The 19,471-nt window shown below is 33.6% G+C and overlaps 2 protein-coding genes across 5 annotated transcripts in view; one reads left to right on the top strand and one right to left on the bottom strand.

Moving 5' to 3' along the window:
* The window catches only part of LOC125061390, a 29,116-nt gene extending 23,722 nt beyond the window's left edge, over nucleotides 1-5,394 (bottom strand). Inside the window, exon 1 of the mRNA XM_047666810.1 lies at nucleotides 5,146-5,394. The gene's annotated coding sequence lies outside the window, so the exon portion shown is untranslated. The remainder of the gene's footprint in view (nucleotides 1-5,145) is intronic.
* A 2,969-nt stretch (nucleotides 5,395-8,363) lies between these two features.
* The window catches only part of LOC125061080 (putative uncharacterized protein DDB_G0282133), a 33,077-nt gene continuing 21,969 nt past the window's right edge, over nucleotides 8,364-19,471 (top strand). For 2 of the 4 annotated variants that reach the window (XM_047666210.1, XM_047666208.1), the window contains exons 1-12: nucleotides 8,364-8,782; nucleotides 9,170-9,278; nucleotides 9,525-9,707; nucleotides 9,917-10,014; nucleotides 10,569-10,763; nucleotides 11,763-11,912; nucleotides 12,033-12,539; nucleotides 13,290-13,445; nucleotides 14,106-14,198; nucleotides 14,890-15,057; nucleotides 15,453-15,572; nucleotides 16,470-16,575. In XM_047666210.1, the coding sequence (XP_047522166.1) occupies nucleotides 8,648-8,782; nucleotides 9,170-9,278; nucleotides 9,525-9,707; nucleotides 9,917-10,014; nucleotides 10,569-10,763; nucleotides 11,763-11,912; nucleotides 12,033-12,539; nucleotides 13,290-13,445; nucleotides 14,106-14,198; nucleotides 14,890-15,057; nucleotides 15,453-15,572; nucleotides 16,470-16,575 (2,020 nt within the window). In that variant the 5' untranslated portion in view covers nucleotides 8,364-8,647. Of the gene's footprint in view, nucleotides 8,783-8,955; nucleotides 9,086-9,169; nucleotides 9,279-9,524; nucleotides 9,708-9,916; nucleotides 10,015-10,568; nucleotides 10,764-11,762; nucleotides 11,913-12,032; nucleotides 12,540-13,289; nucleotides 13,446-14,105; nucleotides 14,199-14,889; nucleotides 15,058-15,452; nucleotides 15,573-16,469; nucleotides 16,576-19,471 lie in introns of those variants that run through there. The other 2 variants (XM_047666211.1, XM_047666212.1) reach the window with 2 other exon arrangements.

Here is a 19,471-nt window from a genome sequence, read left to right as displayed (position 1 = left end):
TATATTAATTTCCAAAACGGTGTGAACTACAGTCCCAGTAATATAAAAATGTTTAACGTTTTGTTTAATAGAACTAATTTTTGATTATTTTATGTAACATTTCTCTTGGGTTTAAACCCTCCAACGAATGATATCGTACCGGGGATTTGGAGCCCTTACTATTACTATTCATACTGCCTTAACAAATGAGAAGTGACGTTGTGTGAAAGAGGAAAGATTAGATGGTTTTGTTTGCGAAATAGAGTGATATAAAGTCTTTAAATTTAACTAGATTTCGTAGCTGACTTGGACCGTTCCTTACTATAAATTATAGATTATACAACTATAAATGATATACCTATTACCTGTATTAAATACAGATTTAATAAACAATTTGGATGTCGAGGCAGAATGCGAATTCCTATACCGTGTACCAGCTGCCTTGGTGTTTCCGCGTTATTCCCTCAAAAGCTGGCAATACCATGGTTACAGGTGCCTTCTTCTCAGTCGAATTCTTCATTGCTAAAGGTCGCGTCACTGTAAGGTGCCTGCTGCCCTGCTAGTGATATCTCTCCACTTTGTTCGGTCAATAGTTTCCCTTAGCGCAGCTGTTATTCAGATACCCGTGAGAATCTTTGTTACACCATCGGGTTGGCGATCTGTCTGAGTTTTGCCTTCCACCTTGCCGACAACCAGCTTGTCCAGGTTATCTGGTCCGCGACGGATTCCAAAGTAAGTTAGAACTCTTTTCGCATGGCGTTAAGAGTCTCGTATGAACTCTGAGTGTCCTGCCTAAATGAATGAAAAAACTTAAGAGTGATCCTACTTTTACTATAGGTACTCAATACGCACAGATAGAAGTGGATAACCAACGGTCACTGACCACGTAAAACATAAAAAGTGATGTAAGAGAAAGTAGTAATTGATGGTATTCAAGATCGCAACGGAAGTGACTGAGAGTACTCAAGAATGTCAGTGTACTTTGATATCAAATTGTTGATGCATTATTTTAAGCATTTGCGAACAATGAATTAAAGCCGATAACACACGTTCTTTGAATGACTTATTGCTGATAAGGCTGGACAAAGCCTATACTATTAAATAGTTTATTAAACTGTTAATTAATATAATAAAAAATAAATAAATCAGCGCTACAACCTTTCCAGGTCTGGGCCTCAGATTTCTATATCTGTTTCATGAATTGTCAATCAAATAGGTAAGGTCTAAGGCAAGCCGGTTTCCTCACGATGTTTTCCTTCACCGTTTGAGCGAATGTTAAATGTGTACATCATAGTCCATCGAACCTACGACTTCAGGGATTAAAGTCGCATGCTGAAGCCAATAGGCCAACACTGCTCTTCATAATAGCTTTACATAATCTACATATATAAAAATGAATCGTGATATATGTTTCTAAGCTCAAAACTCGAAGACGGATGGATCAATTTGCAGAAACCGAAGGGATTTATGGAGAAAATTTAAAAATAAATCGTTTTTTATGTTTTTATTCCGAAAAGCTAACAGTCTATATGATAGCATAGCAAAATGTTCAACACATTAGTATGTACTTACCTAAAAAAATCGACGAAACGAAGTTCGTGGGTTCGTTCGTTCCCTAATAAATAATATTTACAATTTTTAATAGAAAATATAGCCAAAATGTATTACACCATATACACGATGAAGAGGGTTTGTGGGAATGAGCAATGTGTTCCCACACGAGTGTGTGCGTTTTTGTGGTCGTAACAATCCACTCGATTATTTCAGTTGAAAATATGCATCGCGTGCTGACTACCTCACCTGCTTTTTCCATTCATGTAATAGATTATCTTCTATTGTTTTGTTTTCTAAATTTATAATAATCAAGACATTATTTTAAGCATACCAAACAACATCTCAGTATGACGAGTCTAGTTTATACAATACGGGTACAATGGTCTAATAGGCACATTGTAGAAATTGGACGGAGGCGTAGAAAATTGGGGTCGTAATAGTTGTCGCAATAACGAAGGTATACCATCAGAATTTCGTGTAGTACTAAACAGATTCGTTGGAATTATGTGTCATGTTTATATTTCTGCTTCTACTAGATGACCTGTTGAACTTCGTATCATCAATTCGTGTCAAAACTTTACAAAAACAAATTTATAGAGATCATACTACAGCCATGAAACACTTTCAGAAGGATATATGACAAACAAGTGACATTATTTCTCTTGTCGTGGTTAGTATTTCTCTTTAGGGAGCGTTCAAGTATTACGTAACGAATTTGGGGGGGTCCTTTTGTAAAATGTTAGGATGCGGGGCGGGGATTGAATTACGCGATATTATTTTCGACTTTCCAGTGCTTTACACCACATATTGGTAGGTTTTAGGTATAAAGAGGTGGTCACGAAACGTTTTACTGTACTTGGGTACAGAAAAACGTTACGGCGCGTTACGAGGGAGGGGGGGGGGGAATCTCCAAAAATTGCGTGACGTAATGCTTGCTCCCTTACTTATTATTTATGTTTACCGTTACTTTAAACCTTCCCTGAAAAGAACAAATTTTTCAAAAGTTAGCTAAATCTGTTCAGCCATTCTCGAGTCAGAGGAACAGCTCATTAATTTAGCTCTTGTTATTGCATTGGAACTATAATTATGATTGAAATGTCCCAATCCCATCCCATGGGACATGGATCATCGGGACAGGCTATCAGACACATTCTACCTCTTCTTATTTAGCATTATAGCTATCATTAGGAGCGAAACAATTATTATTTCGAAATAGTCGACATTAACACGGAACTTAGTAATAAATAACTTATTTAATAAAGAATTTATTTAATAAAGAACCTATTTAATAAAGACCTTATTTAATAAAGAACTTATTTTATTAACTAAACAGGCCCAAACTGTGGATGATCCATGCCCCAATAGGCCCACGGCTCTTGGGATATAGAATTGTAGCTATTATTACGATGTTGCGGTTTCTATTTTGTGCGTAAACTTATCGATTTAGGGCGATGCCCTTTGCGAGTAATGTCTTCGATAAAAATATTTTCACATAGTATGTCAAATGGTTTCTTGCGACTACATAATATATGTGCGCTGTTTTACGCGAATAGCGGGCGAGTAATATATATTTAAGATTTTTAAAAAATTCAAAGAGCATTTATGCTCCGTAATTAAACTTTGAATTAAATTTTAATACTATTCAATGTTACCTACACAATACATGGTTTATATGAAACGCTTATTTTTTTTTACTTTTCTAACTTTTTTGTGCCATTCTAGCCATTCCAAGTTAGCCTTTCTAAAATTCTTATGCCTTCCCCCTAACATATATATATTTTTTTATTTAAAGTTTCGGGAAGAATTACTGGGAAATTGTAAAAAAAATTGAAACAGTAAGTAAATGTTTATAAACTTTCGAATAGCCCCCCTTAACAAATAAATTTATCCCCCTACGTCAAGCCCAGGCCGGGCGTAGGGTAACACTGATTTAGAGGGTTCTAATTTTTAGGAGAGTGTGCCAATTCCTTAAAGGTCAGCCGTTAGTGTCCATGGGAGTCGGTGTCATTAAACATAAGATGAAACTCCAATTTTCCCATTGTTTTAGAAACATAATTTATGTAAAATCAAGATATAAGCGATACCAGCAAGATTTTTAATTTTTTTTTTTCTATTTATGTTCTTTTCTTTATGGTTGCCTTAGCGAGCGTGTGGACGCGCTGTAAGCAGTAATGATCTTGGAGGTCGGAACAGCTTGACGACCGCGGCGGAACCTGTTTCTGGTCATAGCATGGTCGCGGTGACGTCATTAGATGACATCACTTCTTCAGATATACCGTATTTAAATATATTTAAGTATTCCGGACTCAATATTTCAATAAAACTGGCACGGAGACGCTGATTATTAGGTACTTTGTTAAAAAAAATAATTCTAATTTAACATACATAAAAAACAGTGGCACTACAACCTTTTTAGTTCTGGGTCTCAGATCAGTATGTTTCACGATCATTTGTAAATTTTTGTGTCTATGGCAAGCCGGTTTCTTCGCGAAGTCTATACATAGTGCTTTTTTAGTACCTACCTTGTCAAAGACAATATTTTCAACATTAATCAACCAAGGAGGCCAAGGTTTACATAGATTAATTCTTCAATCGTAAATTAACCTATTTCTGCGTTATGCTTTTGGAAATTACTCTATGTTGGGTGTGGTAACATAATTGTGATATTCAGGTCGCAGGGCTGCGGCCGCGGCGCACCTTACTTTATGCCACCCTCGACCCCTTATTAGAAAATTACATAGAAACAGCTGCTAACACCTTGCGGTCAATCTGGCGTGAAGTTTTAACGAAGTATATATCGATATTTTACGCTGAGGATTTATTACTACACTTATTCTGTTAGACGAATTTACATTTCATATATGTATAATAATCATAATACAGTGGGCGTTAAAATCTTAAATGGCCGCAGATTGCCTCCATTTCTCCGATTATTTATTATTTTATACACAAGTAGGTGATCAACATATGTCATCGATTTTGGGTTTGGGATGATCCGGTTTCCTCGCGAAGTTTGATTTCATAAGTGCTAAATGCGCATATAGAAAGAAAATTCGATTGTGCACAGCTTTGAACCGAACGCCTCAGATATGACGGTCGCACGCTTATGCCACTAGGCCAACACTGCTCTATTGAAATATTTATTGATCACGACAACAATAACGTTTAAAACTATGTAATAATAAAAATATGTAAAAGTCCACTAAGTTAAAACACATTATAAAAATATTTAAAATATGCGTATTTAACCTAAAATAAACGTACTTAATAATAATAAGTAGGGACTTAACAAGATACAATGCTCCGTTGACCAAAATTTCCCAAATCCAATCAAGCCTTTCTATGGCTTCCTGTTTGTGATTAAAATTACGATTTCCCTTTTCCATTTAAATTATTATTCAAATGTATAGTAATAAAATAAATAATTACGACAGCGGAAATAATAAACAAATAAAAGTCTGATATATAATTTAAAAATCGCAAGTGATTTTTTTATTAAATGTGTGTAATGTATCGATAAATAAACGGATGCAGAAATTCATCTGCTTCGTTTCGGTTCTAAACAATGTTTATAACTTATTTATTACGTATTATTAACTTTACTTCACTTACGTGATACAAAAAGTAGGTAGTATTTACTGCTGAACGATTCTTAGCGGCAAAGCCGCCAGAGTTTGTAAATCGCACAATTCAAGTTCACTGTTTTCACAAACGTAAGAAAATTATTGCTATTACGTCACCAAAAAAACGATGCCCCAACAAATTACACTATCATAAAAAGTTTAAATCTATTCGTATCGAAAGTTTAAAATATGATAAAAGCTAAGCAACACGTCTTACACGGCTAAGCTTCAAATTCATACTAAGGCCTAAGCTAGCTGCCAGTGTGACCAGATTTTAATTGACGAATCTACTGCTTGTGGAGGTTAAAAACTACTGAATTCTACCGAAAGGAACGAGAAAATCGATTAATTTTTTTTTGCTGTTGTGTTACAACGTAAAACATGAATGTTTTCTTGATAAAACGATAGAATAATAAAAATAAGAATTTAATTTAAAAGAAACCAAGTTTTTTTTAAATTAAATTCTTAATAAAAATATAATTAAACAAAAATGTATAAAATGATACTTAAAGTAAAGATTTTTCGTCTTTATGTTGGGTAACATTGTCATAAAGCAATTTTGAGTCCATTAACTTGAACATACTTGTCAGATCTATTGACTGCAGCGGAGTAGTTTTTATTTATCTTCATAAAGAAACTCAAAATGGAACTCATCATGTTTTGTATGTCTGTTTCAATTTTATGAATAAGGGTCTGATCACTTACGAAAAATAACGTAAAATTTTGTAGATAAAACCAACTTTAAATAAGGGATCTTGCTACTATTCATTGCGATATCTTTGTGTATATTTACGTTTCATTTTAAACTCGATTATATAAATTCTCAATAAAGGATTCCCACTCTATGCTCACGGCACGAATGGTAACGAAAAGAATGAACATTAAATAGGCATAATCCAATCGATGAAAGAGGAATACCTCACTTTTATTCGATATGCCCAAAAAAGTACTAGAATAACTGAAAACGGTGAATTCTACTAAAATATACCAAATAATTTTTACATACTTAATTCTGTTGTCAGTACCTCAAAATCTACCAAAAAAATAGAAATCTACTAAATCTGGTCACACTGCTAGCTGCTAGCAGTGTTGCCACTTGCCAGTAGGAGTAGCCGATAGTCAAAAGCAACCAGACAGCTAAAAAAACTATAATTTTCAAAAGAAAATACACTTATAATATGGCACTTTATTACACAAAAAAACAAGTGTTTTATTTTTACTACCACCATGATAAATATACAGTGAATAATGTGTAAGTATTATACCATCTACCGGAGTAGCTAATGTGATTCGAACCTAAAAAACAGTTAATATTGTGATTGAAAACATGAAATTTAGTTAAAATTTATTTTTTTATTTTCTTAAAATATGCTTGCATCATTGCTTTTGATAGCACAAAATTTATGGCGTTTTTCATATATTTTGCGTTAATACTTAATAGCCTAATAAAACCAGAATTGGTGTCAGTTTTCATTTAAATGTTTATATTATAGTTTTTCTCATCGCACTCAAATTAGTGGCTTTATAGAGCAAGACACAGATTGATAAATGTAATTTAACCATAATTTGTTTTCGAGGAATGAAATTACATTAAAATCTTCTACATATGTTTTAAGTTTGGTGATTATAAACAGAAAATGACATTAATTAAACACATTTAATGCAGCAGTAACATGAAGGAATAGGGTGCTACGAACAGTAAGTTATAGATACGTTGCGGTAGAGTCGCAACAAGTTCCATGGCTGTGAAAAAAGCGTTTTCGAAAATTCAGTTACGCAACAGAATATCGAAACCAATATTATAGTTTTGATTCGGTACTAAAAAATCTGTATGTATTACCTATGAAGGTAATTTTAAAAGTGAAAAACGATTTTTGTATTTGATTTCGAGTTTCAGTTGAACAGAGTCAGTATTTAAAAAAAATATTAATATTCTAACCTAACCTAACCGAATAATAATACATTTTTTGGACAGCTCCGCCGCTACGGGAAATGCAGCCCCTACACCCTTGCGTACCAAAGCACAGGCAATTTATTCAAGCCTCCTCAGCTTCGGTGGGTGGGGGCTACTCTTCCTCCGCGCCTCCGGTTTTTTATATACATTCTAGGGGTAGGGCAGACAAGACCACGTGGATAGTGGGGTGCTCTGATTCGGTTTTGGGTACTTTTTGAATAATTTCAAAAGTTTCTGAACGCTACACTAATTGAAACATGGAGTTAATGTAATGTATGTACATTTGACAAGTAATGGTTAAATTAGGTTTAACTTTAAAATTAACAAATGAGGAAATAATCGATTGGATTAGGTTCAACTTTAAAATGAACAAATGAGGAAATAATCGATTCGATTAATTTACCGAGAATGTCACATCACTTATAACCAATAGAAAACGAGAATGTCAAATCTCTTATAACCAATAGAAAAGTAGAAAATGGCGTTTCACAATTTGACGGTTTCACTTCGATAGAGCAGTTCGTTGAGGTTCACAATCTTTCGACAGTTTACAATCTCGCTAGATTTATTAATTTATTTATTTATTTCGTAATCCTACAGCTAACATAAATTATATATAATAAGAAACAGTTACACTGAAAATATAGCCAGTGATGGAATACGTAATACATTTTACTACAAAAAGGTTCAAAAATTTACAAAATCAAATAAACAAAAAAAAATATTCACTACATTCAACTAATACCTAATTTGGCTGTGTTGTGTGATGGTGTAAGAGTGAGTGTAAGTACGTGAAGGTGTGTATGTGGGGTATGCTTATGATGCAGGTGATTTTGCGCTATGGATATTCTTAATACTCCTTTTAACCATATTCCGCGACAGCTTAAACAGGTCAAGGCTTACAAGATAGATTACAATCTAACGGTGTTTACAATTTTACGGTGACATATACACTACGTTGCCCACCCGCGATTCTACGCCTGTAAAGGAAATTACACAGTGGAATTACCGAAAAGTTCAAAAATCTCAAAGAAAAATAACAAATGAAGTTTAGGATTTTATTGTTTTAATTATTTATTATAAATACTAATGTCTTAGTTTAGGGGCTGAATGTAAGAGGGCGTAGAATAAAATTAAGCTTTAAATTGTAGTCGAGAGTCACCTCTCTTTCCCTACTAAACTAGTTTGAATACTGAAATGTCAGTTATCAGTGTCAGTAATACAATTTACTCTATGCCGTTGCTGTCTCATGTCTGTCTGACAGCTTTCATCGACCATCTTTGGCAAGATTTCGTTTATTCTTATTTTCGCCTTAACTTTATAAAATAAAAAATAAAAATATAGAATTATAAAATCTCAGCAGAAAAATCGGATATTATTTGTGTACTTATAATTATTGAAATAATAAATTCCTATTAGATTGTGACTTGGCAATTCGAGCTAGCTCTCTAATGTTAAGACTATGACAAAAAAATAACACTTTCTTATTTAACTAACATTTGTTAATCTTTTTCGTTTATTCGAATGGTGGAATAGAATGGCTCCTGGAAATAAAGACCGACATCCAAGTCATACCGGTACAATTCCTAAAACGAAAGTGCGTAACAATTGCAATGTGCCTCAAGAAGCCGTAACACCTACTCGAAGAGATATGGCATCAAATTTAGTATCTGTAAGCATTCCTATTTAATTAATTATAAAAATGAACCCTTCAACAGTCTAAACACCTTTACCGCGGCTTGAGCACTGAATAACTGAAACCAGAAACAGAGATTCACACAGGAGAATAAAGTATTTTTAGATTGAAATGTGCCATATTTACTGGCTGTTCGCCAAAATAGTGCCAAGTCAATTTGCTTAGAGCTATTCATGTAAAAAATTCTTGATAATCTATTTATAATTTCATTCAATTACGTTCATTATTAGATTTAATTAACTTATGGGAGGTTGTCTTTCTAAGTTTGGTCCAAAAAAGGTATAATTTTAATTAGGTATTTATAACAAGTTTAATTCCATGAGGCCTTGCAAGTTTTGGTGTTTTATGAATGTGACTTTTTAGACCGCCCTAGATTGGGTGCCAGTATCAGAATACAATCCAAGAAGTAGTAACAGTAATCAGTCTAGAAAACAAACAAACAATACATCGGATCAAGATTTTACAGATTTAGGTAAGTTATAACCTAATTTTATGTTTCTATTTAAGACCATACATGTACTTTGTATACAAGTAATATTATTATGTGTGTGTTTTGCAAAAGTATACTACCTTAAGATAAATTTTATTAACTTGACAATTGGGTGTCTTCAATTTTGTTTTTAGTTGCCTTTGTGTTGATATAAATGTCTCCATGCCTTTCTGAAAAATATTACAGCAAATTATATTTTATATTTTTTTACAAATCCTTTCCTTTTAGATAATTCAGTTGCCTTTGAAAGCGGATTTGGTAGATTTGTCCCAGTACGGCCACAACCGAGAGCACTTCCGCTCACAGTCCAGAACAGAGAACACCATTCTGGAGATCGTGACAACTTAAATGATGATGCCAGCTCTTCTGGTTCACATTCCCTTCATCCTTACGCTCATCAAATGCAGAATGGTATTATTTTAAATAATAAATGTTTTATAATTATCTGTAACAAAAATTAATGATTAATTAATTATCGTAAGCTGATGCAAAAATTATCACTGATGAATGATAAGCCCATTGCGTTATGAAATTTCTTTTATTAAGCAATGTTATATTGTTTAAAGAAAATGTTATTAAATATTTAAGGAATAAAATTTAATTGTTCTCTACTGTTTTAGGTTTAATTCCCCATTCAAACCATGCTGCGGCTGCTGTAATGATAGTGAATCCTACAACACCAAACACAGTTGCAGGGAATATGCCCCAAACTTTTACTGTAAGTAGAATAAAATGTTATTTCAATATATATTTGTCTATATATCATTGATTTGTAAACTCCGACAAATATTTAACTGAACATTTTTGTGCATTCAAATTTGAGTTTCTTAATTGCAACTAAAATGAAATGTCGGCAAAGTCTTCTGTTTCAAAGTGGCAAATTATTTGTTGTTCAATCTTTATTTTGCTTTGATTGGATGTACTAATTATAGTAACGTATTTTGGGAGGGGGGGTCCTTTTGTAAAACGTTACGATGCGGGGCGGGGATTAAATTACGCGTTATTGTTAATATTTTTTTCGACTTACACCACATAATAGTAACTAAAGAGTCACTAGGTGGTCACTATACTTGGGTGTTGTGTGGTGTCGTTACGACGAGTTACTTTGGGGGGGGGGGGGGGGCGGAATTGCGTTACGTAATAGTTGAACGCTCCCTAAACGACTGTACCGATTTTGATGAAATTTTCAATTAGATTATTTTTTTTGTATTTAAGATGTGTACAGAAGAACGTTAGTCAGATTAGTAAAATATATAAATATAAACTTTGCAGGCTCAAAATCAGAATAGAAAGAATTTTGCCAGGAATTTGAATTCAAATAGACATAACTTTGAAGGTAATAATAATTCTAACAACAACACAGCTTCCAATTCTAACAGTCGATCATCAACCAAAGCTGTGAACATGATGAACAATATGTATGACCAAGGACAGGGAAGTTTCAACAATATTAATGAAAATAATCATGTAAGTAGTATACTTGTTTAAGGGCGTTATGAAAAATTGATGAGAGTGAAATTTTACGATGCGCGCCCACCGTGACACAAAATTAACAGAATGAAGTTGCCCACGGAAGATGCTTCGGCATTGGACATAATTTAAAAACAACATTCGAATAATAATAGAATTTATGTTACACTTAATGTAAGAGAATAATAGCAAATATTTATTTATTTAATTTTTCAAATGTAAACTGAACTTTATTGACTATAATGACTCCTTTTCCAATCTTTATTTAATTTTACTTAATTATTTGCATGCAATCAAAAACTATTTTTAATAATGCCAAAGAAGTATAACTTCTTACGCGCGTACATAAGTACACTTTTTTTTACTTGGACAATTCACACCAATTGACCTAGCCCCATTCTAAGCTGGTGAAGCTTGTGTTATGGGTACTAGGCAACGGATATACATACATATTATAGATAGATAGACATATAAATACATATTTCACAACACCATGCTCATCACATCGATGTTTGTCTCAGCCGGGGATCGAACCCGGGACCCATAGATTCGCAGTCAGGGGTACTAACCACTAGACCAATGAGCCGCATGTAATGTATAATACATGAGCTTATTATAATTAATCAAATTATACTAAGTAAGAAAATAAAACTATTTACTACTAATTATTTATGGAATAAAATAATGTATTTAATGTTTTATGAATTAGTTAATTTTGAAAGTAATAACTAGATGGCGGTAGTTGCATTTTAAACGCGGTATTATTTTGGGGACTGTTCATTTTGTGAACTATCAAGAGTCAAGAGAGCTCGTAGAGTAATTTAGTGAGAAAATTTTCTATAATTTACTTATGTATATGTAATTCATACATAATTTACATGATTTTTCCTGTTTGATATACATATATATAAAATATAAATTAATATAAAACGAGCCGTGACGAGAATATATTTAACTTACTTAGCTCCTTAAGATATCCAATTAATTTGTCAATAGGTCAATAGAGAATCGGCCCGTGCCCTAGGAGAGGCCATTGTGGCTGTCTGCCCGGATGCAGCTTCAGTGGAAAGAAGACTCGGCCAAATCAGGGAATATATAAGAGTAACCTCGTCTCTTGTTGATACTATGCGTAACTCTGAAGATGAGGTATGTATTCATATTCAAATATTCCTTCAAACGTTAGATGAGCTGGTCGTGATGATTTTTTAAAAAATTTTTAACAAAGGTGCTTAAAGTCAATATAAATTTTAATTACGTTTAATTTAGGCATTCGTAGAGCACACCAAACAGGAATATGATGAACTACTTGAAATGATAGAGAAATTAAAAGAAAGTGAACAGAAATTAGAAATACTTCTTCTGGAAAAGAATTCCGAAGCCTTTAGTGCGTTAGAAGATCCTCCACAAGTAATTACAAGTGAAGAAGAAAGTCAGACGCAAAGGGAAAATGAAACAAGCGAAGATACTACAGTAAATTGTTTAAGTGACTCTAATGTTCCTGCGAAGAAAGTAACAAATATAGAAAACGAACAAATCAATAAAACAAATTCCCTCAAAAAGATTAATGAAGACAAAAATGTAAAGAATTTCGATCAGTCTGAGACTAGTGGAGTAGAAATAAAGGAAATAGAAACACATTTAGAAGACATTAAGAAAGATGACGAAATCCTTAACGAAATGTTAAAGAAAAATATAAAATCGTGCACAGAAAAAATCGCGATTATAGAAGATATGAAAAGTATTACTAAAGATGCGAATAATAATGATGAAAAGGTTCTTTAGTGTGTTAGTGTTGTTGGCTGCATGGCCTGTGTGTTACTCACCGTTTTAACAGCCGTCATTGGATTTTAGTGAATCTAACATTTAATACTTTGAACCATTATCACATTTAAGAAAAAGATTTAGACTTAGGCTTTCGACTACCTAAGCCATATCCAATTCCTGAAATTTTTTAAACTTTTCGTGTGTGTTCCCCAAGGTGTATATATTTAAAGGCCGGCAACGTACCTAATGTAACTAACACGAGTTGCGGCAGCTGTATTGCCCTCCTATTATATAAAAACTTTTGCTCAAATTCTGCGTAATATGTGTACCTTAACGCAGAATCTTAAAAGTTTGTCTCCCCAATTTACAATTTATTGCATCTTAACTCTGACAGAATAGAGCAGTGTTGGCCTAGTGGCTTCAGCGTGCGACTCTCATACCTGAGGTCGTAGCTTCGATCCCCAGCTGGGCACCAATGGACTTTCTTTCTATGTGCGCATTTATCATTTACTCGAAGGAAAACATCGTGAGGAAACCGACATGTCTTAGACCCAAAAAGTCGACAGCGTGTCTCAGGCACTGGAGGCTGATCATCTATTCGATTTAAAAATGATCATGAAACAGATTCAGAAATCTGAGGCCAAGACCTAAAGAGGTTGTAGCGCTACTGATTTATTTTTATTTAATTAAATTGATGAGCCATTTAACAAGAACCCATTTTGAATCACACAGATAAATAATTTTGTTCTAATTTTACAGCAAGATGTCGTAGTACGACCCGTATCGGTTCAAAGCAATGGATCTGCATACAGCGAGAATGAGTTGTGGCAAAATGAGATAAAGAACAAAATGGAGATGTCTCAGATGCGTTTGAGCGCCTTGAAGCAACAACAGAAGATGCTGATTAAATACCAGGTGGTTATATAGAAATTATTTAACGTGACCCTAATATAACAGCGAAATCTGGGGATTACAGGTTAACATTTTGTTAATATTTGTGCACGGTAAAATGTATCTTAAAACAAAGGAATAAAAGGTATTTAGGAGAATCTAAATGCCATTTTATAGTACTAGCATTCGTTATAATGTCGAACTTACTATAATTTGATTAGTAATTGTTCGGTCCCTGAGTCATCGGGTTGCTTTTAATAATAGAGGATTTTATTTTTTCCATATAATTAACCACTCGCGTACATAAATAGAATATGCGAAATAATAAAATGTTAATTGTTATGAAATGAATGAATGTAATGTAACTGTTGAGAATGCCCACGTCTTGAAGATTTTTATAGAGAAAAATATGGGATAGATGAAAATTTAGTTTTATTTAATACTAAAGTTTTTATTCCGGAAAAGCGAACAGTTTCTATGGGGTAGCATAGAAAATGTTCCATATGTTGGTATGTAACTACTAAAAAGGTACAATTAGTAAAAAAACATACTAAGATGACAAAAAGTAATCAGTGGAAGTTTTTAATAGAAATTGCCCAAAATCTAACACAACATAACAAATGAACACAGGTGCATCACACACATTTAAACACAAATAATAAAATCACTTATTTTGACTTTCAGGAGGAGGCCAAACAGCAATTGGAAGAATTAAATAAGCAAAGCCAAGAGATGCATCATCCGTCTACATCACATGAGAACTTTTCAAATCCACAGGTATATTATATTTTAAAACTCTTGAGATTTATGAACGACTATTATGAATTTATTTATTATTTTTTAAAAACATGAAGTGGCGTGAAAAATATCAACTGTCAACTGTCACTTGTCAAAAAATGAAAGCGCTTGTCTGCCGCCTGACATTAAGGCAAGATTACCGCGAAATACAACGCTATAGTCCTATTACAATGAATGCGTAGAATTCTTAATACACAAAATGTTTAAAACAGATTGTATTTACGTCATATGTATTTAGAGCTAATTATTTTATACCCTTCTCTGCTTACTAATGTATGAACAATATACAACAATAAATTGTTCAAGCTATGGAATATATTTAACAGGATTATTAAGAATATCTATAGCTCTATAATCGGCATCATGAGCACCCCCCACACACACACACCCCACACACACACACACCCCACACACACACTTACTTTTACACCATCACACAACACACTCGAATTATGTAGTTATAGGTGCTATTTCGTTAAATGTCTTTCATATTTTTTTTGGTCTTTATTTTCGTAAATGTTGCTTATGTCTATATTATGTATTCCATCTTTAGCTATATTTTTAGTATAGTTGTTTTTTTTCATTTATTACGAAAGCAATAATTCGATTCTAGAACATTCTAATGTAATTCTAATAACGCTTCGTAGTTGAATGGATTTTTGCGTTTCAGAATGTGAACGCGAATTATACGAACTCGAACCGTATGTACGCGACGAATCAAATAGGAGTGGCGACAACTCTTCCCCAAGATGTGTTTTCTAACGAAACACGTTCGAACCATTCTCAGCACCAGGACGATCGGTTCTCGATACGGGATGGAAATATTGCTAGCAGCGAGGTATAATGAGATTATTATTTATTTTTATATTCTTAAAACTTTTGAACTAAAAAAAATATTTGTCTATGAAAATACCATAACCAACCAAAGACAAGATAAATGCGAAAGTAGGTTAGTTAGTGACCTCAAATTTCTCGGAAATAATCTTAATATGATTGTGTGAGATTCAATCTAAATTCTTAGCGAAGTTAAGAAAGTTTCATCATACTTTAGAATCTAAAAGACATCAGAATTTTCCTTTGATATTTTTTTATTAATATTATAATTATTAATACGTCTTTAATTAGCAATTCAATTAGGAAATGTTACTTGAAAACTGTGAAAGTGATAGTCTCCATTCTATCTTCGCATTATACATTTTCGTTCCCTGTTTTTGAAACATTGCTTATATGTAGGAGGCAGGTCACAGAAGTGACGCAGAAGAAGATGCAGAGGGTGTCTTACAGGAACGAGGTCGAATGTTGCATAGAAGATTGCGTGATCTTCAACTTAAGAAACAGCATATGGAGAACTTGGTAAGTCCATAAAACCCTAAATAAAGGACCCAATAAGTAAATAGGCAGTTCCATGAATCCAGATTATTTACTATAGACTAGAATTTGTACAAATTATTTTAATTCTGTAGTAACAACCCGCCATAACGCAATGCAAGATGGCGTCGCACATCCTATGACGTAACATACTTGTAAACACGTTTTTTGTTCATTAACTAATTAATTCGATTTGTGTGTATAAATTTTAAGTGATTTCTGTGTGAAATGGTTTAAAGACTCTGGAAAAGCTATTTATATATTCTAAAGAATATCAAATGCCTTAAACTCAAAATACATATAGAGATATCAACCGACGAAATTTAACTCCAAATTAGGATTAGAGATATTGATTACGAGCATGCTACGTCATTGTTTCGACTAATCCTGACCGTTTAGTGTCACGTGACGTATACTGGACTTCTTTCTTCTTTTTCCTTCTTTCTTGCCCTTGATTTGCGAACTGGAAAAATGAATTTATGAAGTAAATGTAAATTTACAATTAATTTAACTTCTTTTTTGACGTTCATAAGTGTACTTGTTTACCTATATGAATAAAGATATTTTGAGTTTATGTACGACGCCAGGTTTGCTTGGGACGGCCTCGCTTTCGCTTTCCTTGCGGGTTCCAAACAAGTGCCTGCTTCGGGATATAATTGGTATCTCTTAGAATGTATGGCCTATCCATTTCCACTTGCGTCGCTTGATCTGCTGCTTTGATTGTTTTTTTATAAATGAATGGTTTTTATATACATATATACGATTTTTTTAGAGTCATGTGTTATAGACATTACACTCAATAACACTTTATTTGACATTTGACATATTGTCAATAATTTTAAATTAAAGTAAGTTAATATATCCTTATTCATAATTTTTTAGGTTACCGAGTTCCAAAAATTGCAAATGGCGGCAAGTATGGGCGTGGCTCATAATACCTATTCCAGTTCGGGTGAAGACAGTGGGGAGGACGAGCCGTCCAGAAAATGTATGTATTTAAATTTCATATTGATTATGGCTTATTTCTTTATGTTTTAATGTCAATGGTTTTAAAAGAAAATTGCAAGAATAGATTTTATTTTGATTCATAACTCCATCGTCACATGCGATGAATTATTATTTAAATACACAGATAAATTGTTTTTTAAATACATTGTTTCTTCACTGACATCATGAACATGACGATTAATAATAAAGTCTAACATTATTTACCTAAGCATATTTAACATAAAGTGTCCAATAACACTACTTACTGTCTCTATTAAGAGAAGACACTAAGTTCTTGTCATCTATTTTTTCACTTACGACTGTTTGGCACTGACTATCGCGCACTAACACTGATTCAAATGAAAACAGCTTAGGATTTTTTTAACTTCAAACATTATTACTAGATGGCGCTACGTACACCATTTTTCACATTCAGATTATAAATGCTTAATCAGCTTATATAACAATTTTATTTATAAATATATAAAATATACCAAACGTGTATAATATATTTAACAATTTTTTTGGTAAATTTTTGCTAGTGGTTAATACAAATAATCCTCATCTCTTTTCATCACACAGTAAACACAATTTGACAGAAAGAGACGAAAGTACTTTCAGTGCAATATGACGGACTTACCCCCTTCTACATTAATAATGCATCTGTCTCTGTTCATCACGCAGTAAACACAATTTGATAGAAAAAGACGAAAGTACTTTCAGTGCAATATGACGGACTTACCCCCTTCTACATTAATAATGCATCTGTCTCTGTTCATCACGCAGTAAACACAAGTTGATAGAAAAAGACGAAAGTACTTTCAGTGCAATATGACGGACTTACCCCCTTCTACAATAATAATGCATCTGTCTCTGTTCATCACGCAGTAAACACAATTTGATAGAAAAAGACGAAAGTACTTTCAGTGCAATATGACGGACTTACCCCCTTCTACATTAATAATGCATCTGTCTCTGTTCATCACGCAGTAAACACAATTTGACAGAAAGAGACGAAAGTACTTTCAGTGCAATATGACGGACTTACCCCCTTCTACATTAATAATGCACCTGTCTCTGTTCATCACGCAGTAAACACAATTTGATAGAAAAAGACGAAAGTACTTTCAGTGCAATATGACGGACTTACCCCCTTCTACATTAATAATGCATCTGTCTCTGTTCATCACGCAGTAAACACAATTTGATAGAAAAAGACTAAAGTACTTTCAGTGCAATATGACGGACTGACCCCCTTCTACATTAATAATCCATCTTTCTCTGTTCATCACGCAGTAAACACAATTTGATAGAAAAAAGACGAAAGTACTTTCAGTGCAATATGACGGACTGACCCCCTTCTACATTAATAATCCATCTTTCTCTGTTCATCACGCAGTAAACACAATTTGATAGAAAAAGACGAAAGTACTTTCAGTGCAATATGACGGACTGACCCCCTTCTACATTAATAATGCATCTGTCTCTGTTCATCACGCAGTAAACACAATTTGATAGAAAAAGACGAAAGTACTTTCAGTGCAATATGACGGACTGACCCCCTTCTACATTAATAATCCATCTTTCTCTGTTCATCACGCAGTAAACACAATTTGATAGAAAAAGACGAAAGTACTTTCAGTGCAATATGACGGACTGACCCCCTTCTACATTAATAATCCATCTTTCTCTGTTCATCACGCAGTAAACACAATTTGATAGAAAAAGACGAAAGTACTTTCAGTGCAATATGACGGACTGACCCCCTTCTACATTAATAATCCATCTTTCTCTGTTCATCACGCAGTAAACACAATTTGATAGAAAAAGACGAAAGTACTTTCAGTGCAATATGACGGACTGACCCCCTTCTACATTAATAATCCATCTTTCTCTGTTCATCACGCAGTAAACACAATTTGATAGAAAAAGACGAAAGTACTTTCAGTGCAATATGACGGACTGACCCCCTTCTACATTAATAATCCATCTTTCTCTGTTCATCACGCAGTAAACACAATTTGATAGAAAAAGACGAAAGTACTTTCAGTGCAATATGACGGACTGACCCCCTTCTACATTAATAATCCATCTTTCTCTGTTCATCACGCAGTAAACACAATTTGATAGAAAAAGACGAAAGTACTTTCAGTGCAATATGACGGACTGACCCCCTTCTACATTAATAATCCATCTTTCTCTGTTCATCACGCAGTAAACACAATTTGATAGAAAAAGACGAAAGTACTTTCAGTGCAATATGACGGACTGACCCCCTTCTACATTAATAATCCATCTTTCTCTGTTCATCACGCAGTAAACACAATTTGATAGAAAAAGACGAAAGTACTTTCAGTGCAATATGACGGACTGACCCCCTTCTACATTAATAATCCATCTTTCTCTGTTCATCACGCAGTAAACACAATTTGATAGAAAAAGACGAAAGTACTTTCAGTGCAATATGACGGACTGACCCCCTTCTACATTAATAATCCATCTTTCTCTGTTCATCACGCAGTAAACACAATTTGATAGAAAAAGACGAAAGTACTTTCAGTGCAATATGACGGACTGACCCCCTTCTACATTAATAATCCATCTTTCTCTGTTCATCACGCAGTAAACACAATTTGATAGAAAAAGACGAAAGTACTTTCAGTGCAATATGACGGACTGACCCCCTTCTACATTAATAATCCATCTTTCTCTGTTCATCACGCAGTAAACACAATTTGATAGAAAAAGACGAAAGTACTTTCAGTGCAATATGACGGACTTACCCCCTTCTACATTAATAATCCATCTTTCTCTGTTCATCACGCAGTAAACACAATTTGATAGAAAAAGACGAAAGTACTTTCAGTGCAATATGACGGACTGACCCCCTTCTACAT

The sequence above is a fragment of the Pieris napi genome, chromosome 23 (assembly GCF_905475465.1).
Source record: "Pieris napi chromosome 23, ilPieNapi1.2, whole genome shotgun sequence".
Taxonomy (NCBI): Eukaryota; Metazoa; Arthropoda; class Insecta; order Lepidoptera; family Pieridae; genus Pieris; species Pieris napi.
The sequence above is the reverse complement of the archived record's forward strand: the minus strand, read 5'-3'. Positions and strand labels throughout refer to the sequence as shown.